The 25,828-nt window shown below is 39.4% G+C and overlaps 1 protein-coding gene across 3 annotated transcripts in view; it reads right to left on the reverse strand.

The window, feature by feature from the left end:
• Positions 1 to 1,825: 1,825 nt before the first annotated feature.
• Positions 1,826 to 25,828, reverse strand: part of GLCE (glucuronic acid epimerase) — a 116,539-nt gene continuing 92,536 nt past the window's right edge. For all 3 annotated transcript variants that reach the window (XM_043554043.1, XM_043554045.1, XM_043554044.1), the window contains exons 2-4: positions 15,170 to 15,766; positions 11,731 to 11,976; positions 1,826 to 5,798 (exon numbers count right to left, since the gene is read on the reverse strand). In XM_043554043.1, coding sequence (XP_043409978.1) covers positions 4,774 to 5,798; positions 11,731 to 11,976; positions 15,170 to 15,752 — 1,854 coding nt within the window. In that variant the 5' untranslated portion in view covers positions 15,753 to 15,766 and the 3' untranslated portion in view covers positions 1,826 to 4,773. The remainder of the gene's footprint in view (positions 5,799 to 11,730; positions 11,977 to 15,169; positions 15,767 to 25,828) is intronic.

Here is a 25,828-nt window from a genome sequence, read left to right on the forward strand (position 1 = left end):
TAATTCACTACGACTGGTGTCCTTATAAGAATAGGACACAGGGGTGCCTGGGTGGCGCAGTCGGTTAAGCGTCCGACTTCAGCCAGGTCACGATCTCGCGGTCCGTGAGTTCGAGCCCCGCGTCAGGCTCTGCGCTGATGGCTCAGAGCCTGGAGCCTGTTTCCGATTCTGTGTCTCCCTCTCTCTCTGCCCCTCGCCCGTTCATGCTCTGTCTCTCTCTGTCCCCAAAAAATAAACGTTGAAAAAAAAATTGTTTTAAAAAAGAATAGGACACAGACAACACACAGGGGGGTGACCAGGTAGGGGCACAGCAAGGCAGCCATCTACAAGCCAAGGAAAGAGGCCTCAGAAGAAACCAAACCTATCGACACCTTAATTTTGAACTTTTAGCTTCCAGAGTTGTGAGAAAAGAAATTTCTGTTGCCTAAGCCACTAAGTCTGTGGTATTTTGTTATGGCAAACCTAGCAACCACAGTGGTCCGGACTGGGGGGAAATGTATGTAGAATTTACATTATACATTTCTCTGTAATGCAGACACCATGTTATTAACTAGGGCTTGTTATTCTAGGTAACAGAGGCCAAATCCGGCCAACCTAAGCAAGCACACATTAGGAACGCATCCTGAGGAGACAGCAGTATCTCACGGAACTGGAGAAACGCAGCGGGCCCCCGAAACGCACTGCATGCAGGGCCCGAAGCACTGACAAGATTCTGTTCTCATCTCTGCGTTTCACGATGTATCTACTTCGGTTTTCTAATCCATCCCAATTTCGGATTCCCGGGGCAGACATTCATGGGCCCAGCTTGAGGGACTCACCCCTGGTCTCACAGTCCTGGCTCGAGGCAGCAGGGTCACGTGGCACAGTGGCTGGCAGAGTCCCGTGGAGAAGGAGGCATTCTCAGGTCACACGAGCTCCTCAGACTGTGGAATAAGTCCTCTGGGGCTTGGAGGGTCTGTTCCCGCTCAAGGACAATGGCGGAGGCGAACAGAAGAGGTTTAGTGTGCTAAAGCAGAATGGCCGATGGGTTAACAGTTTGGCTCTAAAAAGCAAATCAAAGCAAGAGCAGCCTGAGCCCTCATCCAGACCAAGAACTGCTTGCAACCCGTGGCTGTCTCCCAACTGAGGATGAGAGAGAGAAAAAAGAGATGCCAAGGATGTGGAGTCGTAGCCTGTGCACCCATCAGCTAGAGAAGTTGCTTGGGGATCCACCGGTAATCCGTCACACAAACGGTGTGCAATGTGTCTAACCCAAAAGATAACGTGCAGGGAAACACAACATAAACCCGGACTGGTCTCTGGTTTTACATGTACTGGGGAGGGTAGATCATTACTGAGAAGAAGGGAGGGGCGGAGATTCAATACTGCTTATTGTTCTGGAGAAGAGGCAAGGACAGAAAATACAGGAAGGACAAACTTTCAAATAAATCTAAGTCAGACGAAATTGGTTACCAGCCTGAATCAGCATGGCAAAGGGCACCCTGATTTTGCTCGTTGCCCTTTCCTCTTCTTCGACTCGGCACCGGGAACTGAAGCCCCCAGGGAGGCACTGTCTCCTCCACAACACCTTTCCTGACCAACCACAGAGTCTGGCAGTTTACTTTTCTGAAACTGTTCTGTGGACACCGTGTCCCCCTGTACAATAAACCTCCCAGGGGTTAAGACCCACGGGACAGGCCCTTCCCCACTTTGTCTTAAAGGGCCCGATACACCTCTGATGAATATTTACTGCCTAGTTGTCACCGGTTGAACAGAAAATCCTCAGAAGTCCACTTGCTGGGCTCAAAAAATCTTAGATTAGAGAAGGAAGAAATCTCCAGAGATATTCCTTTTAAGATAAAAACTTTATTTTACAATTTTATAAAGCAGCTTTACATTAAGCACAAACAATCCATTTACTTTGTATAGAAACAAAATACCTTTCCATCTGCAAAAATCCAGTTTTGCTGTATAGAAAACTAACATGTGCACATTGTGCTTAAATTGCCAAGTCTGTACAGCTTTACAAAGGACCGCCCTTCGGAAGGGCGTCCTGTAAACACTTTATTGCATATTTAACACATGGCATCTAACCCACATGGACAATGGAGGAGAAACAAGAAAAACAATTACAACAAGGATGAAAATAGCAGCTTTCAGTGAAAGTTTGCACACCGACAAAGAAAAGGCCTCTGCCACATCTGGAAAGTTGTGCTTGTGTGTCACTTCTGTATTTGCTCACAGACACTGGGTGGTTTTTGGATGAAGCCTTTATGTACAATAATCCTAAAGGGCCAAACTTGACCTTTATCTGGAAACTTTTGGCTGGTTTTACAACTGAAGTGGCAACAGATTTAATTTAACATCAGAGCTAACTCAAGATGAATGCAAAAAACAAAGACCCATTATCTTGAAACAAAGACAAATCAAAAGAAACAAAACAAAACTAAAATACCTTCCCCATTCTTCTAAGCTGAGAACAAGTAAACATTTCACATGGTTTAAAACCCTAGAAAACTCTGTAGGTGTTTCGGAACAAAAACGCAATCGATGGTCTTGGGCAGTGTTCCTCCACGTCTGCCCCGCAGATCACCTGCATGAGAATTATCCGAATGCTTGTCAAAAATGCAGATTCCCATGCTTCACGGGCAGATTTGGTGAGTAACCGGCATCTGAATTTCAGGAAGCTCCCAGGTGATGCTGAGGCACCCTGAAGTTTGAGAACCACCGGTATATGCTGGCGGGGCTGTCGCAGGTTCAACTCATCCTCTTAGAAAATTCTGGAATCACGAGAAAAATCAAGTTGCTGTTGCAACGTGGAAGGCAGTGTGAAACCAACAGCAATGAAACAGCAATGCCATTTCTAGATCAAAATGTCTTTCCTTTTTCAGTGGAAAAGGACAGCCACATCGTTAAGGCACTGGTATCTGTCACGGAAGCATACCATGCTGTTTTTGCTGATTCCCTTAGTCTGAAGTACCAGTATGCAAACACAAGGCAGAAGTCTGGACCGCTCTAGATAATAACAGAGAAGATGAAGTAAAAAGGGTTTCCAGATTGGAGAAAGTTTATTTTTTGAGCACTGAAATTAAAAAAAAAAAGAGGAGTCCAGGTATTTTTGTTGAGACATCTGATGTAGAACTACAAAAGTCAAATGCTAGGGGGAAACTGAATAACCCGCAGCTCTTCTGTTGTGGGCAAAATAGAGTTGTGGCCACATAACTTGGGAGTTGAAGCTTACTTTTCCGTAATATCGTCTTCAGTGTAGATCTATATTGTTTTCTCGGCTCCTGCTCCCTTTGCCACTAATATATATACTTTGCCTTTATGTTACACTCATACACATGTATACATTTTCTGACTTCTAAGTTGTGTTGGTAGGCTGAGTTCAATTTAAGATGCAGTATGTGGGCAAGTGCCTTCGTGGCTCTTGATGTGCATTTAATACAGGTCACAGACAAATTGCAATGTGTTTGTCAGACTCAGTCTCCTGAAAGTGTGGGGTCTCGTATTTCAATCTGTGTAAGTTACAGTAGTGATTTGGTGTTCATCACACACTAAAACAAAAACAGCAAAATCAACCTCGCTTGATATTGACAATGCCGGAAGCCCTCTAGCAGACACTGCCCGGGGTGTGAGGGCTGTGAACCTATTTATGTGAGGTATGGTGGGATATAAAACCAAAAGAAAGGTCTGGTTACACACGTACAGCGCATGTGGTAGCATCTACCCAATAGCTGAAATAATTTAAAATTAAAATTGCAAAAGAAAAACACTGATGTGCAGAGTCAATGGTCTGGAAAGTTGACAACCAAGAATGACCTAAAAGAAGGGAAAAAACCTGCTATGGTTCTTGTGTATAATATCTGACAGAGTATGTTTCTTTACAGAGGGGAAAAAAACCCCTGGAAGGGCAGCGGGAGGGGACTAGCTCCTTGAAGAAAATTTCCCAAATGTCCCCCCAAAACAGATAAAACTCTCAAGTGTAGTCTGAAATGAAATACAGAATTCTAGACAGTGACAAAAAGAAAGCATCACAGGGGGAGTGGGGAGGGATAGACTGATTATCAAATCTTTACTGATTGTAGATCGAGTTTCATAAAACAGAATAACATTTTTGTGATTTCTTGTGCAGTCAACAAGTTTCATTTTAGTTGTGCTTACATTATATAACTGTGAAGCCTGAACACTGGTTGTGTTTTTAATTTACATGTTTCAAGAAAACCATACATTCAAAATATTCTCCATATATAACAAATTCAACAAACGCAACACGAAATTTGCCCAGAAATTAATCTATAGAAAAGAAACATCATTTTAAAAAGTTGCACACAGTCCACTATTCAGGCTGCGAGTACACACTTACTGTATTACAGCACATAATTTTTTAAAGTTTGCTTCCAACATAAACATAAATAGTCACATTTTAAGAGAGGCCCATACTAAGTTTTCAGGTAAGCACTAGACAGCTGGCCACTAACAGCCACTTACCAGTGTCTTTCCCAAACCCAGAGGGATGGGACTATCTGTGGAACCGCAGAAGGTGATAAGCAAGGCAAAGTTAAACATCTTTGTTCAGCCATCGACTAACACTTTTCTGCTCCAAGGGCCACCGAGGTTTCAAAACACCCAACCCACAGAATGCAATGATCTCCGACGACTGGTTTCATTTATCACTTTGATGTAATCCACAAAAACCTAGTATACCACCTTTTAAAACGTGCCTATGCTCCGCTGACGTAGAGCCCATAGTTGTGTACGACAGAGGCTGAAAGACGATTTTGGTTCTGAGCTCTAGTTGTGCTTTGCCCTGCTGCCTTTAAGGTAGCTTTTCCACCTCTTGACAAACTCTTTGAAGATTGGGGACTCATCGATGGTGCTGAGTAGCTGCAGCTGATTGATGTGGGTGGTGTGGTAGTCCCAGCGGGCCAGGTTGGGGGCAATGCCAAGCATGAAGTGGCGGAGGTCATAGATGGTTCCTGACCCGGTGTCATACAAGGGGAGCATGGCTTTAAGGGATTCCATACCACGCTCATACAAGGACCTCGCTTCTTTCCCGAGTTTTTCCCCTGCAGTTTCTTTTAAGTCATATAGCCCAATTAAAGAATACATAAAGCCATTTAAAACGAAAGAGCTAGGTGTGGTGGGATATTCTTCATACCAATCGTGTTTATTCATAAACACAGCCCTAACTCCATGCTGTTCTGACAGAAACTTGTAAGGGGCTGTTGCCCTTAAAGCTGAACTGAGGAATAAATGGTCTTTTGTTAATAGATAGGCCCTGACTAAGGTAGAAATGGCTTGCCCTTGGGCCATGGCCGAGTACCACCCTGGCTCTAAAGACTTGAACCCCTCCCCTAACTTACGGGTCACCATAATTGGCCAGCCACCTTTCTCATCCTGGTTCCTTACCAGCCAATCGCTGGCAGCGAAGAATGCAGCCATGTGGGCTGTGGTAGAGATGGTGATGTTGTCAAGGAATCCTTTCCCTTTTGCAATCAACCTAACCACCTTTTTGGGCATGATTTTGGTTGGCTTGACAGCTTTTGTGTTGGAAAGACCCACTCCTTTCCTGAGGTCAGTGACCAGGTCCCTTGTGACCGTGCTCCATGAAGTTCTAGGCCCAATGCCATAGTATATGTCTCTTTCTTTAAAAGCAATTAGCTGGGTATTTGAGACATAATGTACAGTGAAGAGCTGATTCTTTTCTGTGGTCTCTAGAACCACGGACACACTTCCATTTGTCAAGAACTTGAGGTCAAATGAAATAATAAAATCTTTTGTGTTCCCCAGTTGCAAGGATACACCTTCACTGGTTTCTGTAGGGGGAAAATATACCAACAAAGACTGGTTAGAATAAAAGCTCTTTGTATTAAAAATAAATCGCAATTCATCCTTGATAACCACTAACCATACAAAATTAGCATTTCGATATTTTGGTTAACCATATCATCATCATCCTCCTCCTCCTCATCATTTTACTGAAGTAACCAAAAACAAATGATACAAATGATGAGCCCATCCATGATGGCTCATGAGTTTCAGGCCTGTCTAGTTTACGTTAGCGGGCTAAGAACAAATGATTAAGGTGTTGTTGATCAAACTGCCTTTTCTAGATCGAATGCTGGCTGATCAATAATCAATGGCTGCTCTAATATACCCATTCTATAAAGAGAAAAAAATAGCCAAAATAGGCTTAGCACATAATATTGTGAGACGTTAGAAGAATGGCTGCACATGAATTGAAATTTTTTAATCTAATTAACATTTAGTAAGTATTTACTATGTTCTAAGTGCTTTACTAGTCGCTTTTTTTTTTTTAATGTTTTTATTTTATTTTTGAGAGAGAGAGACAGAGTGCAAGCAGCGGAGGGGCAGAGAGAGAGGGAGACACAGAATCGGAAGCAGGCTCCAGGCTCCGAGCTGTCAGCACAGAGCCCCATGTGGGGCTTGAACCCACAGACCGTGAGTTCATGACCTGAGCCCAAGTTGGACACTTAACCGACTGAGCCGCCTAGGCGCCCCAGTGCTTTACTAGTCTTAACTCACTTAATCCTTGTAACAATAGTGCTATTGTTGTAGTGCTATTAGTGCTACTGTAGTAATAGTGCTATTATTGTAATAATAGTGCTATTATTACTCTTACTTTATGGTTGACAAACTGAGACACAGGGAAGTTAAGTAACTTGCCTGATGTACAAAATGTGAAACTCAGGTTGCCTAGTTTGGCTTCACAATACACTTTTTTTTTTTTTAAGTTTATTTTTAAGTAATCTCTATGCCCAACATGGGACTCAAAGTCACGACCCAGAGATCAAGAGTTGCTCACTCTGCCAACTGAACCAGTCAGGCTTCCCTTTTAACTGCTGCTAACTGATGCTGAAAACGATAGGTTTGCTTCCAGATATCTGCTGGAGTTGTGAATAAAATTTCTGAAAATTCAGCAATGGGTTCATGTAGCCCACAAAAAGGGAGGGAAACTGGGGGAGGTCGAGGGGGAAGCATAGAATTAAAACCCCACAAAACCTTGTTTGAACTGTTACTCTACCACCTACTAGCTTTGAGATGTTCAAGACGATAGAACTCTTTGAACCTCAGTTTCTTCGCATGTTAAATAATACTTTGCAAGGTAATTGTGAGGATTTAAAAAAAAAAAGATAGTGGCTTGGAACAAAGTAAAAATTGATAGTGATTATCATTATTATTACTCTGAAGCCACTGGCCTTCAGAGGCTGATAAAACAGTAACAGCTGTTTTATCTGGCAAATCATCAAATAAGAGATTTCTCTTGCGTATCTACAGTACAATGACAGCTGACTCCCAAAAAGTTGCCTTGCTGAATATGGCTGGTCTAGATCTACCAAGGAAAGAAACAGAGCATATTAAAGAGCAGCAGCAACACGACTACCACCACTAGCAAAAATATACGTACTGCATATTTTATATATGAATTTACCTTCCCATGTGTTATCTCACAGGATCTTTATAATAATCTGAGGCCGGTAGAGCAGGAATTACTACTTCCATTTCAGAAACAAAGATATGGAGGCTTTGCAAGGTTAAAAGGTTTGCTCAGAGCCAAATGCCAATTCGTGGTAGAGTAGGGACCAGAAACCAGGATTCCTGGACCCAAGATCAAAGACTATGAAAAAGAAATGGTATTGGAAATGGCATCCTCATGAGCATAATCGCTGGAAGAGTTATTTCTCTCAAAATAGCTACAGAATCAGATCTGCTTTGAGGAGTCCTTTGAAGAAATCTTCCGTATATCACCAGGGGCAAAGATGAAGTGTGGATTGATGATGGTGTATACAAGTGTAATTAGCCTGGAGAGCCCTAGCATGTGGAGCTGGCTGTTAAACTCTCCCAACACTGGACTCTACCAGTGTGGACATAATTGGTCCAGGGCTCTTAATTATTTCATTTGATGGAACAGACAATCATGGAAATTGTATAAGGAATGAGAACATCTTGATAGACTTACATGTCAAATGATGCTTTGAGTGACTTTTTTTTTTTAACTTTATTTTTTATTTTTTAAAATTTACATCCAAATCAGTTAGCATCTAGTGCAACAATGATTTCAGGAGTAGATTCCTTAGTGCCCCTTACCCACTTAGCCCATCCCCCCTCCCACAACCCCTCCAGCAACCCTCAGTTTGTTCTCCATATTTATGAGTCTCTTCTGTTTTGTCCCCCTCCCAGTTTTTATATTATTTTTGTTTCCCTTCCTTTATGTTCATCTGTTTTGTCTCTTAAGAGTCTTGAGTGACTTTTTAAAAAGGGATTTCAGAAGCATATTTCTAATAAAGATCCATTTTATCTGGAAAAATGTCAACATGCAATCTCTCTCTTTACTAGTTGTTTTCCTACATCTACGGTAAAATGGAATCTGATGCTCAATACGACATTCCCAAAACACTGCAGGGATTCTGAATTGACTGACAAATCACTCAAGTTTAAATTATATTCAGCAGAGAAGACTGTCTTGAGTGCTTATTTTTTCATTCTTAGGGTAATGCCTCATTAAGAAGCCAATATTATTAAGTATGACCAATTCATTCTCATGAAACTGAATAACAGTGATCCATCTTTAGAAGTTCAAATGGGGGGCTCCTGGGTGGCTCAGTTGGTTAAGTGACTGACTTTGGAATGGGGCATGATCTCACGATTTGTGGGTTCAAGCCCTGCATCGGATTCTGTGCTGACGGCTCAGAGCCCGGAGCCTGTTTCTGATTGTGTCTCCTTCTCTCTCTGCCCCTCCCCCACTTGCACTCTCTTTCTCAAAAACAATAGATAAAAATTTTTAAAATTTAAAAAGTCCAAAATGGGAGGAAGCTGAAGAATTATCTATTTTCCTCCCAGAATTTCCTTCTTTCACTTTATCAATACAAATCTAATGAAATGATATGGCCAAAATTACCTGATGTTTCACTATAACAGATTAATTGATGTCATGGGATATAACCTTTAAAAAAAAAAGACTATTTTCCTAAAACGCTATCGCCACCAGAGGGAGCTACTGAGCCACACAGAAGAAGAGAAGAAGTCCCAATTCCCAACACAAATCAATCAAACAAAAAATGGTAGTCTTTACAACAATCTTCCAAGTCTTTTAATTCCCAATTTATAGACATACAGAGTGGTTACATAACCTGTCAACACCACTCGGAAGGATCCAAATGGTAGCAAAAGGGATGTGAGTGTGGTTGTGGCAACCACTCTGGAAATACAGCAGGCGAGGTCTGAGCTCTACTGAAGGAATTCTGTATCTAGAGATGCCTACTTTCAATCTATTAGTAGAAAGTTCTGGGTTTCCCATTTTTTGAAATCCATACTCGTCCTCTCTCTGAGCAGTTAAGCCTAGGAGTTACTATAAGTGTTTATTCTTGGTGTATGTGTCCTTTAGGCCAAAAAAGGATGATAAACACTTAAGAACAGTCTTTAAATCAATGTTTTCACATACAACACAAACCATCATCATTCATTCATTTTAATCCACAGACTTATTAAGCTCAGTGAGAAGAGGCCCTCCCTACTCAGAACCTTGAGGAACAGTGAGAGATAAGGGCCAGGCAGAACAGGCGAAGCTCACAAGAAGTCTGAGAAAGAATGGCTGCACAGAGAGAGGGGAGAAAGTGAGGTCATGCAAATGAAGTGAAGAAAGTACATCAGGAAAGGGAAAGCTAATTTAATTTAATGGAGTATGACAGGTATAAAGTTTCAGTTCATTCAATATTAAAATTAGGAAGAGGAACTCAAACATTATTCAACAAACAAAACAATAAAATATGATGTAGACCCATGTTCTGGTTCTTTCTTCTAGAGGATTTTATTTCCTTTCAAGGAAAAAAATTAAAGGCCCCAAAAGAAAAACTAAAAGGCCAACAGCATTCAGCCCCTGGTCCTCTGAGACTCACCTCATTGAGGCCAATGTTTCTATACAAAAGTTCCAAATTCTTCTCAACAGGGATTCTCTGAATTTATCCCCCCAGGAGGTCTATACCCTCTGAAAAGCCTCATCTCCCCATCCTGCGCTTCAAATACAACAGTCTCACTGCTTTGATTTCCTTCTCCCGTGCTGAGCAACAACTTCCATGTAACCCAACTCACTTGCCCTCATAACCTAGATCAAATACACCTCCACGCATGCCCAAGATAGCAAAACAAGGGCCCCATTCCCAGTTAGCACACTCCACCAACAAGGAGTTCCAACTGTGAGTAGCTTGTGTGCCATTGACAGAGTGACCGTCCCAGAGTTCTCTCCCCCATATACTGAAAACCACCTTAGAAAGCAGTTCTATCTCTAGCTACGGGCTGCAGAATGAAGAGCTGACGTGAGGGTCCCTCACACAGTATGAGGTGACTTATCTTTTGTTATCACCCGGGGCATCCAAAATGAGCAATGAAATCTACTGCTGTAAATAGAATAGAGTTCAAAAGAGCACTCTAGACAACTTCTCAACATTTGAGATCAAGATGAGAGCTGTTTCTCACCCTAATCCAGACAACATTATTAATTAGTGCAAAAGTAAGTTCCTTGGGTACATACAAAAACAAATGTCCTTTTGCTTAGTCTAATCATTTCCTGCTACAATAACCTCTTTGGTATCACAAGCTAAATACTCTTGAACATCTCCTTGTACTTTCTCACCAGTCAAGCCTGTGGTTTTACAATAAGCAGAGATGCTCTGTGTACTGGAATATCACAGAATACCATAGGAGAAAAGAAGTTCTAGTCACAATAAAAACTAAAGGTCATTCATTATTTGCACTGCATTAAGCACTCATAAATCCATTACTTAAGGTCATCTAGAATGAGTAGATTTGTATTGTGGCTTTCAAGGTCTGTGAATTACACAGTCATCAATAAAGGACAAGGAGAGAATACAGAAGAGGTCTTATAACCTTTTCTCTCGTTTTATTTACCGACTGCAAGGTTGGTGGGAGGGGGGAATCAGTTCTGTTCTTGACAACATTTCCCCCATAGAGAATTAAGCCTGAGGTGCTAACTGAAATTATTTCATTGTCTTTTTAAGTAATCGACTCATTAATTCTCATGGATATTGATTAGAGGAGAAAAATACATTACATCCTAATTAATGAGACTGTCTTACTAAAAGGGGAAATGTTGCATAAAGTTAATTTGATTTTATAAATGATTTTATTAATGAAATGGTTTTATATGAAGTTTGAGACAATCTAGTACATTAACAAAACTCAATACGAGAAGCAGGCCTGGTTGCTAATGCTATAATATTTTGAAAAAAAAAAAACAAAAAAAACCAAAAAACAAAAATAACCATGCTGGTAAAAACCTGACAAAGGAAAGGATGGCTCTCTATAAAGAAAAATTTCTACCTTAATGCAAAACAGTTTAAAAGTTAAAGAATAAATGCTGCACTGAAATACTAAAATAAACCAATGAGGGTCATTCCTATGGGACATAGATCCCTGGAAGGAGACACATACCATGTAGCCATGTAGTAACCCGGATCTTAATATTCAATCTATGGCTTGGTTTTCCACGCAGTTTTTTTTTTTTTTTTTTTTTTTTTTTAAATAACCTTGAGTTTTTAGCTGTTCTTTTTCTAGGGATTTCACTTGGGTGACACCATGTCTCTTTATATAGATACAATATAAAGGGTCTGCTAATGTGCTTTTTAAAACCATAAAAGCAATTTTAAAGGAGTTATCAGGTACCATAAATCAACATAAAATTAGCAGACACATATAATAATCATCACTTACCTGGAGTAATGAACTGCTTAACATTGGTGAATCTAGACTTATCAGCCACACTAGCCATAAAGCAGCCCTTTGGCACAGTCCAGTCATTCGGCTTGTTGTTTCTGTCTCTGTCTTCTGCTGTTTCATATACCTCTACGTGAGGGGGTTTCTCAGTTAGATTCTTGCTGTAATGACTCAACCCATATTGTGCAATCTGGATTGGGTAGAAATAGCCTTGAGGTCCCCATTGTGTAGATAAAGGTACACCTACAAAATAGAGAAACTAAATAAATAACCACATCTGGACATTTCCAAGCGTATTCTGAACAACGCTCTCCACTGCTTTACCTCTGGGGCACGTTATAGGGTTATCGGCAGCTTTAAAGCTTTGGTATTACACTACTTTCATAATGATTAAAAACTAATAATGAGGCAATCAGACATGAAAAACAAAATTGAGGCTTATTCACTCTTGTTCAGTATTTGACAGACAGCAATGCAGTGTGGTAGAAAACCCTTTAAGAACTGATGTTTTACAGAGCTACAGACATCCCGTTTTCAAAACCCCGTTTCATACATTCGTATTTTGTACAATTTAAATACATGTAGATAATGTTACCACAGGTTTATCCTAAAATATTAACTCTGAAATTTTCTTACATGTTTGTACTTCACATTCAAGTTAGTAACCTACTCCTCTCTCTCTCCAATGTTAAGATGTGGTCTAACTATATCAGCTGATGGTTAAAGTATTTGCTTAAGGAGCCGGGTATGACCAGGTAACTTCAAGTATAAACGCAGTTTGCAATTCTTCTTCATATCCGGCATGTCAAAATGTGACTCTTGAGAATGAGGCGTGTTTTTTAAATGAGTTAAAGTTGTATATCTAACTAGAGATTTCTGACATAATTCATTAATGGATGATCTCTTGTAAAGTTCTAAGCAAAACTTTGAAATGTTTATTCGTGTTTATTTTAGTAATTCTACATGGGGAATACAATAATGCCACATTGCACAGAATATTGTATTGCTGCATCATGGTCTATGTGTTTAGAAATAAACTCCTTTCTGTAGTCCTAAAATAATTTGATCAACATCAGATGGACATAGCAGAAACCAAGAACCTACAAAACTGTATGTGTGATGTAGTTTCAAAACAGTTTAAGGAATTAGGAACTATAAGGGCTAAGAAACCTAGGCTACAGATATGCTTTTAATATAAAGACTGCATCATGAATTGGTGGGGACAAAAGATTATTCAATACATGTGAGGGGAAGAGTCTGAAATTATACCCTGACTTTGTACCATTTACCAAAATATAAATCAATTAAGCTGGCCTAAAAAGCTTAATGTAAAAAACCAAAACCCTAATAAAACTATTAAGAGAAAATACAGATGAACAGCTGACCACAATGTGCCAATGACTTTCTAACCATAAAAGTAAAAAAAAAAAAAAAGTCTGTAAGTTTAGTAAATGAAACTAAAAACTTCCAAAACAAATCATAAGATGAAAGATAACCAAATTGAAGAAAATATCTTTAATAAGTGTAACAAAGTATTATTAACCTTACTATATATATATAAAAGTTCACATAAATATTTTAAAAGCCCACTTAATTACATTAGAGAAAGAGGGAAAAAACATGAAGATCATTTTATAATGATTGAAAGCATATGAAAAAGATATCTGACCTCACTAATTGTTATAGAAAGCAAATCATGAGATCCTTTGTAAACAACAGATTAAAAAAAAGAAAAACCAATGTTCCTTGGGGCCTCGGGTGGCTCAGTCAGTTAAGCATCTGACTTTGGCTCGGGTCATGATCTCACGGTTCGTGAGTTCGAGCCCCACACTGGGCTCTGTGCTGATGGCTCAGAGCCTAGAGCCTGCTTCAGATTCTGTCTCTCTCTCTCTCTCTCTGCCCCTCCCCCGCTCACACTCTGTCTCTCTCTCACAAATAAACATTAAGAAATTAAACAAACAAAAAAACAATGTTCCTTACAGAAAAACAATAAAAACAAAAAACGATGTTCCACGATGTCAAGAGCTGGGTGACAAGTGTGCCCTCACACTCTGCTACTGGAAACATGAGTAGTTCAACCTTTTTTGGAAAGCAGTGTAACTAAATAGATCAACTTCTATTATTTGAATGACAGTTTATTTCCTAGGAAACTACTCTTAGAATATAATTAAAACAGCAAATGATTAACTATAAATATCTATACCATTATGTATAAAAGCAAAAAAAAACTGGAAATGACCTAAGTGGCCAACTAAGGAGAAAGGCTGAATACATTACACAATGAATAGTAGTTGTTAAAATATTCGTTAAATATTTAATAACAAGGGGGAATAATCAATATATTTTAGATGAAAAAAGGAGAATATAAAATTGACTACACAGTATGATCTCAATTTATTTAAAAAAACAACAAAAAGATAGGGAAAACACATCAAAATATTAACAGCGGTTATGGGTGCTTTTTACTTTTTCTTTAGCATCCAAACATCTATTAATTTTATACATTTTACCTAATTTACATGAAAAGGTTTGACGATGGGTATCTCTGAAATCTCTAAGAAAACATTACCACCCTGGACACTGTATGGTTAAGTATCATTACAACTATGTTAAAACATAGACCTAGGTACAAAGACCTCCAGAGAATATACAAAATGGTAATAATTATCTTGAAGTGGTACGAATATAAGTGAATTTGGCCCTTCCCTCTTCTGAACATTAGGTAAAGATATTATAAAAAACTTAAAATATTGTATTAAAATCACTTTTTAATAGAATGAAGAAAATAAAATAAAATAAAACTAAGCAAAGCAATCTGAAAACACACTAAGTTCTTTCCTCGGGTTAAATGATGTGTTTTAAGGTCAAATTCAATTTGGCTTTCAGATCCATCTTAGGTTTGAAATACAAATTCCAAAATGTACTAATGACACTCATAACGGGCTCCTACTGCTTCAGGTTTTAAAGACAATATGCAATAGACTATAGGAGTGTAGCATAAAAATTCCGAGAAAATGGTGTCTTGTTCTGAGGACTTTAAACCTCCATCCAGAGATGATACCTGGTTAATCTGGTAGCAAGACTGCATTGGTACACAGGTCTATTGGTCTCCTCTCATAGGGCACTAACTGCATATTTTAATGCAAAATTTTTGGAGATGCTGTGCCTCTACTTTAGAGGTGATAATTTTAGATTCTGAGGCGGGTTCGTGGAATAATCCTATTTGATCAGGTATCATCCTGCAGCCCCCATATCACATCATCTAGAATGATGCCTCAGGTTTAGACTTAACCCGGTCCTCCTTGCGAAGTCAGAGTGATGAATGGTCTCCTGACAGTAAGCTATGTATGTACTTGCTATATAATTAACACCTACAATTTCTTATTCCTCAACACAATCAAGACAGAAAAAGGCAGTGGGGCAGACAGATACCAACCTTCAACCCCACTTATGCACTTGACTCTGTCTCGGACTTCCACATTGTAGCCTTCAAAGGACATAAACACGCCATCAGGGTGATAAGGGGCTCTCTGTGCATAGACTTTGGAATAGCTATGAGAGAATTCAAACCGATCGTAGCCATCATACTGAACCACCTTTCCATATACGTCAAAATATTTCTCTACCCAAGTGAATGGAAGAAAGACTTCATTCCCCTCTCTTCTCCCTTTAATTGTGTGTTCATCATTTATGAGACAGTCAATTTCTTCGTATTTGAGCCCTAACACCTTGCTTCCCCCATTGCTGTTGAAGCTCCCAACAACAGGGGGTGCTTTCTGCTGTTCCTGAGGGAATGCCTCCTCAGACTGCTTGGCCATGTGGTTCACATAGTTGTTACTCTCAGATGCTGCTGCTCTTTTTTCTAATCCATCCACTCTGAAGCCACTACTCAAGTGCCGTGGAAACTGGATCGCTTTATCGCTGGAACATTTATTCCACAAAAGTACCGTGACCAAAGTGAAGAGTGTGCAGATGATAATCAAAGTCTTATAGTTGACCCGAGCTGCCAAGCAACGCATATTTCAGACCATACCTATGGAGGCAAGAAGAAAAATTCATGCAAAGCTGTACTGCAGACATTTCATAGGATAAGGTTTTCCTTATTTTTTTTATATTGAACCACATTAGGGCAATTTTATTCACTGCAGTAATCTGATCAGATTTAAAATGACTAACTCAAACTTCTCAGCAGAGACCAAGAAAAGGCAAGAGGAGCTTCCCCCTCTTAAAATACTTAGCATGATCCTCTAAAGTAGAGACTCTCAAACTTTCTGTTTGTGGCTCTCTTGGTATCTTACTAATTGTTTCAAAGTCCCTAGGCCAAAAGAAATACCTGACAGTTCCATTTATTAAGTCCTTGGGCCCAAATAACTTAACACATGATTTTTGTCTCAACAAGTTAGCAGCTGTCGGAAAAAACACAGTGGCTTTTGTAAAGGTAAACACTGATATCCATGCTGCGAAACCCAACAGTGAATTTTCGGTGCCCCTCCTACTTGCTCTCTCGGCAGCATGAATAGTCAATGACTCTTTCCTACTGGAAACACTTCCTTCTCATGGCTTCCGGGGCACCATCCTCTCATGGATTTCCTTGTACACCACTGGCTGCTCCTCCTCAGTCATCTCTGACCATTCTTTCTCATCTCCCTGAACCGTAAGTGTTAGCGTGCCTTAGGGTCTCAGGCCTCATACCTCTTCTTGACCTCTATTCACTCCTAGGCGATCTCACCCAATCCCATGGCTTTAAATACACTTTATATGCTAACTACTTTCACAATTTCCTCTCTAAGCCAGAACTTTCTCCAGAACTGCAGGCACATACATCTCAGTACCAATCCAAGTAGCTGACATCTTTACTTGGAGACCAAATGAACTTTTGAAACACCCCAAACTTAACTCCTCATCTTTCCCATCTGTTTCTCTTTTCCTGTTGCTCAGGCCAGAAACCTCGACTCTTTTCTTGCTCACCCCATATCCAATCAGTCAGGAAATGCTGTTGGCTCTACCTTCAAATTATACCCAGAATCTGACCTCTTTTCACCAACTCCACCATCACCACCACATCAGAGCCACTGCCATCTTTCACTTAGAATACTACAATGATGTCCAAACTGGTCTCTTCTTATTTCTATCCTTGCTCTACTATTCTACCCCAAGTCTATTCTCAACATAGCCATTAGAATGATGCTTTTTTTTTTTTTTCAGTTTATTTGAGAGATACAGAGACAAAGTGAGTAGGGGAGGGGCAGAGACAGAGAGAATCCCAAGCAGGCTCCGCACTGTCAGTGCAGAGCCCGATGTAGGGCTTGAACTCACAAACCACGAGATCATGACCTGAGCCGAAGTCAAAAGTCAGATGCTTAACTGGCTGAGCCACCCAGGTGCCCCAGAATGATGCTTTTAAATGTAAGCCAGATCATGTCACTCTAGTCACAATGGGAAAGGAATCTGATGCTGTTGCCCCTGCTGGCCATATAATATACTAGCCAGTTGTGACTGCAATTAAGTAGTCCCGAATTACCTGTTGCTGAAGTCACTGGGAACTATGGGAAATTATGGGATTAGTCTCCTTAGTGTTTGCTACAGTAGCTCTATAATTCATTTTATGGTGTAAATCCACAACTACTTATTTTACTGTTTGAAATTATTCACCCCCTTTTTTCTTTCCACAAACCCTTTTGGGAGCGATGAGATTTTTTAATGTTATTATTATTATTTTTTAAAGTTTATTCATTTTTGAAAGACAGAGAGAGACAGAGCACAAGCAGGGGTGGGGCAAAGAGAGAGGGGGACACAGAATCAGAAGCAGGCTTCAGGCTCTGAGCCGTCAGCACAGAGCCTGATGTGGGGTTTGAACCCATGAACTGTGAGATCATGACCTGAGCTGAAGTCGGATTCTTAACCGACTGAGCCACCCAGGTGCCCCACAATGAGATTTTTTTTTAAAAACCCCAAAATGAAAATGTTTAATGAGAAATTACACAATAATTTTTTATTTTTTAAAGAAAGGTGATGGTGAGGGGCACCTGGGTGGCTCAGTGAGTTAAGCATCTGACTTTGATTCAGGTCATGATCTTAATGGTTTGTGGGTCTGAACCCCTGCATCTGGCTCTCTGCTGTCAGCACGGAGCCTGCTTCAGATCCTCTGTCCCCCCACTCTCTCTGTTCCTCCCCAGTTTATGCTGTCTCTCTCAAAAATAAATAAATTAAAAAAAAAAAGAAAGCTGATGGTGAATGTGTAATTCCCTATCTATTTATCTATCTATCTACAGCTTGAATTCATGACCCCAAGATCAAGAGTCACATGCTCTACCAACTGTGCCAGCCAGGCACCCTCACTCATTTAATTCCAAAAGAAGGTGCCTTTGAGTTCTTATGTGTCTAAAATCAACTTCAGTCTGCTCTCTCCTTTGATTTATAGTTTGGCAAGATATAGAATCCCTGGTTACACATTATTTTCTTTTGAAAAGTTGTAGGCAATGTTTTATTGTCTTAAAGCATTAAGAACTACTGATGAGAGGGGCGCCTGAGTGGCCCAGTTGGCTGGATGTCCAACTCTTGGTTTAGGCTCAGGCTCACGATCTCGCAGTTTGGGAGACTGGGCCCTCTGTCGGACTCTGCGCTGGGAGCACGGAGCCTGCGTGGGATTCTCTCTCTCCCTCTCTGTCTGCCCCGCCCTTGCTCACTCTCTCTCAAAATAAAGAAATAAACTTTAAAAAAAATTTTTTTTAAAGAATTACTGATGAGAGGTTTGACTTCAGTTTGATACTTGTCACTCTGTACATGAATTTCCTCTGGATCTTTTATCTTTAGAATTCTGCAGCTTCCCAAGAATGTATTGCATTATGATATTTGACTCACTATTTCAGCACTTGTTGCGCCCTTTCCATCTGAAAACGTGTGTTCTCCTATTTTTGTTTAATGCGTGAAGTTCTCTTCCTACAGCCCTGAGTATATTAGAGTTCCTTTCTGGTTAAGTTCTCTCTGATTAGCTCTATTTTCTCCAGTAGCAATTTTTCTGGTTATTTTAGTCTTTCATGCCATCAGTTTTCCTCACATGCCTGGTGATCTTTGGTTACTCATTCGCATTTACATCTGAATGATTCATTTTAGCCAACACAGATTTCCTCTTATCATTGTGAAGATGGTTTGATTTCTGGTCGGACTGCTCTCCTGAGGAGGGAGGGCTCTGTGTGGGGTAGGTATAGGCTGACTGGCAGTGTTCCTTTAGGATGCATGGGTGGGGACCAGCAGACCTGCTAAATACCAGAATAAAGATGGCTTTTTTCCCCCTTTTGTTCTGGAGATATAACTTGTACTTTAAAAGCCTTAGCTTTTCCCAATTTCTCTAAACAAAATCTGTTTGATGTCTTGCCTGGGGTTTGTGCCTGCTGTCAACAGTCTAAGTGCAGGGAGGAGAGTGGTAAGGAGAAATGAGAGCCTTCTAGTACTCGAGCAGAGACCCAGAAATCTGTTCAATTACCACTCTTTGGTAGCCTTCCTATTTATTGTTATTGGTTTCTTCATTTCTTATTTCTATACATTTTATTTCAGTAGGGCATCAAGAGGGAAAGTAGGCAAAGACAGGGTTTTGGTCCATCTTGGAAATCATACACAGATTTAAGAGCCAGAATCCAGTAACACTTTATCATCCACATTATTACCATTAGAAAATGTACTGAATGCTAAAAAACCAAAGCGTGGTACAAGCGAACCTTTAGAAGTCATATATTTACAAAGGATTTCCTTGTATTATAGTACCAGCAAACCAACACACTAAATGGCATTTATTTTTAAAAAGAAGTCCTTTGTTAAAAACACTTATGTGTCAACATTTCAATCATCTGTCAGCTCTACCTAACATTTAGACCAATTAAAATAGAAATATACAGATTTTATCCCATCTTTGAGAAGTGCCCCTTCCTTCACGACTCAAATGAGAGTAAACCCGCCTATGGAAGTAAGCTACCATTATAATGAGATGCATCATGGGAAAATATGGAAAAAATAAAAATAAAAAACTTTCAATAACCTTTATGCACAGATTTTGTTATCTGATCCCATTCTTTAACAAAAGCAGTGAGGGCTTCTTAGAGAAACGGATGACTCCAGGTGTAGGTCCTTGTCATGTCAGAAAATAAAGAAAACTTAAAAGGATCAATGGATTCATAATCCAGGGGACCAAAAAAAAAAAAAGCAGTAGGAGAAAGATAAAATGAGATTAGAAACACCGATAACGTTGAAACTGAAAGATATGTTGAAGGTTCACTACATTATTCTCTATACTTTCGTTTGTTTGAACATTTCTGTTAAAGAAAAAGAATAGTATCATAGCAAAAAATACAAGACAAGAATCACCCTGAAAGTTCCCTTTCCCCATTAGTCAAAGTTGTGAGAATTATGACTGATCATAACTGAAACACACTGAAACCAGAAAAATCTGAGCCTACAATGATACTCAAAAAGGAGAAAGCCAGAAAAAAACACTAATGTCATCTTCTGACTGGGCTGGTGAAAACTGGTAACTAAATGAAAGAATTTATTTATCTATCTGGCCTTGTAAGAGAAGAAGAAGTCAATAGCCTCAGATAATAAAGAATTCTGTTACAGAAAAAGGGTGGCTAATGATGTAGAAGAAAATTGTTTAAAACATCAGAAAATTTGCATTGTGATCCCTCACAAAATTTACTAATTTAGACAAGTATTATATTTGGGTATATGTTTGACAGGGACCTAGTGATTCATATTACTCAAGGTAACACCAAATACATTATTTTCTAGTAGCAAGAGGAAAAAGTTGAGACTCTACAATGAGGGGATCAGATTCATTACCCTAATTCAGTACTCAAATGCAGTCTCATTAATGCTGACTCATCCAGATACCGTGGCTTTTGATGAGTTAAAAGAAAAAGTAAATAACCTATTATATGTCCCAGCTAAAAATGTTTAACATGATCTCTAGGCTTTACAATTTGACTTGTAACTAATAGGATATACAAGAGACAGAGGAACAAATTAAATGCAGATGCAACCAGACAAATCTAGAAGGCAAGACGTCCTGCGGGAGAGCTGGCCCTGTCCCTTTAATAAGCCAGTGGTATGAAAAGAAAAAGGGGACTAGGTCAAATTTTTTGGGATATGACAACCAGATGTGAGACACAGTCCCTCCCTGGGAAATCAGACTGTGGACTTGATAAGACATGAAGACAGAAGAACATACAGAGATTGTAAATTGGAAAAAGGAGGCTACAAACAGCACACACAGAACGATCTCACTTTAGTAAACAATGCATACATAGGTCTTTATTTTCTCATTTCCCATGAATATATTTACTGGTTTTTTTTAAAGCATTAAAATAGAAAATTAAGGTCAAAGCCACTTTTGTTAAAATATTAAAGTAAATCTAAAATTTAACTTTAAAAATGTCTACAAATATACAGTTTTCGAAATAGGCACGGACGTCTCTTCAGGCGAGAGGGGAAATATGGGAAAAAGAAGGAAGATGGAAAACAAGAAAACCCTGAGTACCGACATGCACTATTTATTAACTACTAAATAGATTTACCTAAAGGTAAACATGATGATTTTATTATAGTGTTGTTCAGATTATAGAAAACTAAGCAGAAACTTCAAAATTTCAGAAAGTATACTGCACTGACATTTTGCTAGTGCAGTAACAACGGTACTTGTAACAGCCCAAACCAGGGTTTTCTGCTGACTGTTGATAAGCTTCCTACTTACTTTAAAGCTTTTGCCACATCTATAAACCAGATTAACCTTTCAAGTTAAAAAAAGAAAAAAAAGTTTTAAACAAATCAATAAATTCCAAAACCTTGAAACCTCATCTACTGCCAGTCCTAAAGATTTATTTCATTAGAAACATTATCCAATAAAAATTGGTTTTAGTACCTTTGGAGATCTAAAACAGAAAATAACATTCAGTAAGCATCATAAAGAAACGGGAATAATTTCTCTGCAGAAATGGTTAAAAATTAGGGAAAACAAAATATGACTTAGTTTTCCTTTGGGAAAGCAAACTGTTCTCTTCTAAAACGATTTGCAATTCTAAGAACTCTTGTGTGATACTTTACTGAAATTGAATTCATTTTTCTAACTGAATATTTCAAGTAACCAAGTCATTCAGTAAACATTAAATCATGGATATCACCATGAGTTTTTAAAATATGAAGGTCGTATTTCAGATAAGAACATTTAAATAAATTTGTAGAAGATTTCATTGAAAGAAACTTTCTTCCTCTGAATAATGCAGACCAAGGCTTGCCTGATCTTTATTTTCTCTTATTTACTCACATATCTAACAATTTGTATTTCTCTGGTACCAAGTACATAGGAAGAAAAGTAGTTGTGCAATATATAAACTAACTGACTTGTTCAATCAGCATCTATTCAGCACCTACTATGTAGCAGGTGAGGCACTACTTCTGTCCCTAAAAGCCAGATTACTGGGAGATATGTGCACAAAAACGATAATGCTGAGATACCAACCGAAAAAAGTTACACAGGATCCTACACAGAGGAGGAGGCCTGTAATTCTCCCTTAATGTTTTAAGGTGTTAAGGAAAGCTTTAAGGTGGAATGAATAGAATACTCACAACTAAGCATACTCCCAGATCAAGTACCTGAACTTGCCATGCCCTCTGCCTGGCACCGTTTCCCCAGATATCATTTGGCTTGCTCCCTTACTTCTTCAGGTCACTGCTTAAGTGTTAATGTATCAGAGAGGGCTTCCCTGACCACCTTATCTAAAACAGCACTTCTTACCCCAACATTCTCTAGGTCTTTACTCAGCTTTACTCTTCTTAATAGCATTTATCATACTTGATATCATACATATTAAGCTTATTATCCATCTCCGGAATCTAAGTTCCATGAGGGCTGGGTTTCGCTTCTCTTGGTCACTGCTGGATCCCCAGTGCCTAGAAATATGTCTGCTTCACACTAGGCATTCAATAGAGATTTGCTGAATGAACAAATATTGTTAAGTATGCAATTTTAAAAAATGATAGACAACTTTGTTTTCTTTCCCATATTTGGGTATTCTGAAATCATAATCCAAATAAAAATGAATGTAACTGAGACAACAGAATATGGACTGTGATGCTGTATACTGGCCAACTCTTTAAAATAGATTTACAACTTAATTACTCCTGTTAGAAATGTTCCATCTGTTTACCGCTTGATAGACCAAGACTTAAATTACACAGTCAAATGGTTAAGTACTCTGTGACAGCTCTAACACAAAAGAGAAATGCCTAATATTTTTCGTGGTCAGGACTCTTCCAGTAACGTAAAACAGTATTCTCACTATAAAGAACAAAGTGAGAAGGTAACTTTGCCATCCTATTTTTTAAAAATATCAAAGTTAAGGGCGCCTGGGTGGCTCAGTCGGTTGAGCATCCGACTTCGGCTCAGGTCATGATCTCGCGGTGTGTGAGTTCGAGCCCCGCATCGGGCTCTGTGCTGACAGCTTGGAGCCTGGAGCCTGCTTCCAATTCTGTGTCTCCCTCTCTCTCTGCCCCTCCCCTGCTCATGCTCTGTCTCTCTCTGTCTCAAAAATAAATAAAAACATTAAAAAAAAATTTTTTTTAATATCAAAGTTAAAATAATCTCTGATACAACTGGCTCACGATGCTTCAAGTAAGATTATACCTCTAGGCAAATATCCCCAAGAAACTGAGTAGGGGGTATGCAGTACACAGGCATACCTTGGAGATATTGTGGGTTAGGTTCCAGAATACTGCAATAAAGCAAGTATCAAAATACAGCAAGTCAAATAAGTTTTTTATTTCCTAGTGCATATAAGTTTAATAGAGTACATTGTTTAATAGACTAATATGCTAAATAGACTATAACGCAGTCAATATAAGTGTGCAACAGCATTATGTCTAAAAAATCAGTGCACATACCTTAATTTAAAAATAATGCTAAAAAGTGCTAACCATCATATAAGCTTTCAGTCATAATCTTTGTACCAGTGGAGGGTCTTGCCTCGATGTTGATGGCTGATCAGGGTGGTGGGTGCTGAAGGGCAGGGTGGCTGTGGCAATTTCTTAAAATAAGACAACAGTGAAGTCTGCCGCATGGATGGACTCTTCCTTTCATGAATGATTTTTCTGTAGCATGTGATGCTGTGTGATAGCATTTTCCCCATAGTAGAACTTCTTTCAAAATTGGGAGTCAATTCCCTTAAACCCTGCCACACTGCTTTATTAACTTACTTTATGTCATATTCTAAATCCTTTGTTGTTATTTCAACCGTCTTCACCAGAAGTAGATTCCATCTCAAGAAACCGCCTTCTTTGCTCATCCATCAGAAGCAACTCCTCATCCGTTGCTAAGTTCTATCCTGAGACTGCAGCCATTCAGCCCCATCTTCAGACTCCACTTCTAATTCCAGTTCTCTTGCTATTTCTACCACACCTGCAGTTAGTTACTTCCTCCACGCAAGCCTCAAACCCTTCAAAGTCCTCCATGAGGGTTAGAATCCACTTCTTCCAAACTCCTGTTAATGTTGGTATTTTGACCTTTTCCCAAGAATCATGAATGCTCTTAATGGCATTCAGAATGCTAAATTCTTTCCAGAAGGCTTTCAATTTACTTTGTCCAGATCCATCAGAGGAATCACTACAGCAGCTATAGCCTTTTAAAATGTATTTCTTAAAATAATAAGACTTACAAGTTGAAATTACCCCTTGACCCATGGGCGGTAGAATAGTTGTTGTGTTCGCAGGCATGAAACAACATTAATCTCACTGTATACTTCCATCAGAGCTCCCGGGTGACCAGGTGCAACCGTCAATGAAGTTATATTTTGAAAGGCATCTTTTTGTTCCAAACAGCAGGTCTAAACAGTGGGCTTGAATACAAAATTCAGTAAATCGTGCTGTAAATAGATGTGTTGTTATCCAGGCTTTACTCTTCTATATAGACCATAGGCAGAGTAGATTTAGCATAACTGTTAAGGGCCCTAGGACTTTCATAATGGTAAATGACCACGGGCTTCAACTTCAGGTCATGAGCTGCGTCAGCCTCTAACCAGTCAGCCAGCCTGTCCTTTGAAGCTTTGAAGCCAGACACTGACTTCTCTCCAGCTATGAAAGTCTCAGATGGCATCTTCTTCCAATAGGAGGCTGTTTCATCTACGCTGAAAACCTATTGTTTACGATAGCCAACTTCCTTAAATATCTTAGCTGATATTCTGGATAACTTGCTGCAGCTTCCGTATCAGCACCTGCTGCTTCACCTTGCACTTTTATGTTATGGAGACCTTTCCTTATACCTCATGAACCAACCTCTACTCGCTTGCTCCAACTTTTCTTCTGCAGCCTCCTCACTTTTCAGCCTATGTAGAATTGAAGGGTTAGGGCCTTCCTCTGGATTAGGCTTTGGCTTAAGGAAATGTTGTGCCTGGTGTGATCTTTGTTTCAGACCACTAAAACTTTCTCCGTATCAGCAATAAGGCTATTTCGCTTTCTTATCACTCTTGTGTTCACTGGAGTAGCACTGTTAATTTCCTTTAAGAGCTTTTCCTTTGCATTCACAATGTGGCTAACTGTTTGGTGCAAGAGGCCTAGCTTTTAGCCTCTCTTTGCCTTCAGTGTGTCTTCCTTACTGGGCTTAATCATTTCTAGCTTTTGATTTAAATGAGAGATGTGTGACTCTTAACTTTCACTTGAATACTTAGAGGCCATTGCAAGCTTTTAATTGACCTAATTTTGATATTGTTGTGTCTTAGGGAATAGGGAGGCAAGGAGAAGAAGAAAGAATGGTCAGTCCATGGAGCAGTCAGAACACATGCAACATTTATTAAGTTTGCTGTCTTATATGGGCAGGGTTCATGGAGCCCCAAAACAATTATAATATTAAGATCAATGATCACCATAATAAGTAGATAACATTTAAAATATTGCAAGAGTTACCAAAATGTGACACAGGGACAAGAAGTGAGCAAATGCTGCTGAGACCCACAGACTTGCTCGATGCAGGGTTACCACAAACCTACAGTTTGTGAAAAACAAAACAAACAAAAAACCAAAACTGCAATATATGCGAAGCGCAATAAAGCGAAATGCA

Source organism: Prionailurus bengalensis, chromosome B3 (assembly GCF_016509475.1).
Source record: "Prionailurus bengalensis isolate Pbe53 chromosome B3, Fcat_Pben_1.1_paternal_pri, whole genome shotgun sequence".
Classification (NCBI taxonomy): Eukaryota; Metazoa; Chordata; class Mammalia; order Carnivora; family Felidae; genus Prionailurus; species Prionailurus bengalensis.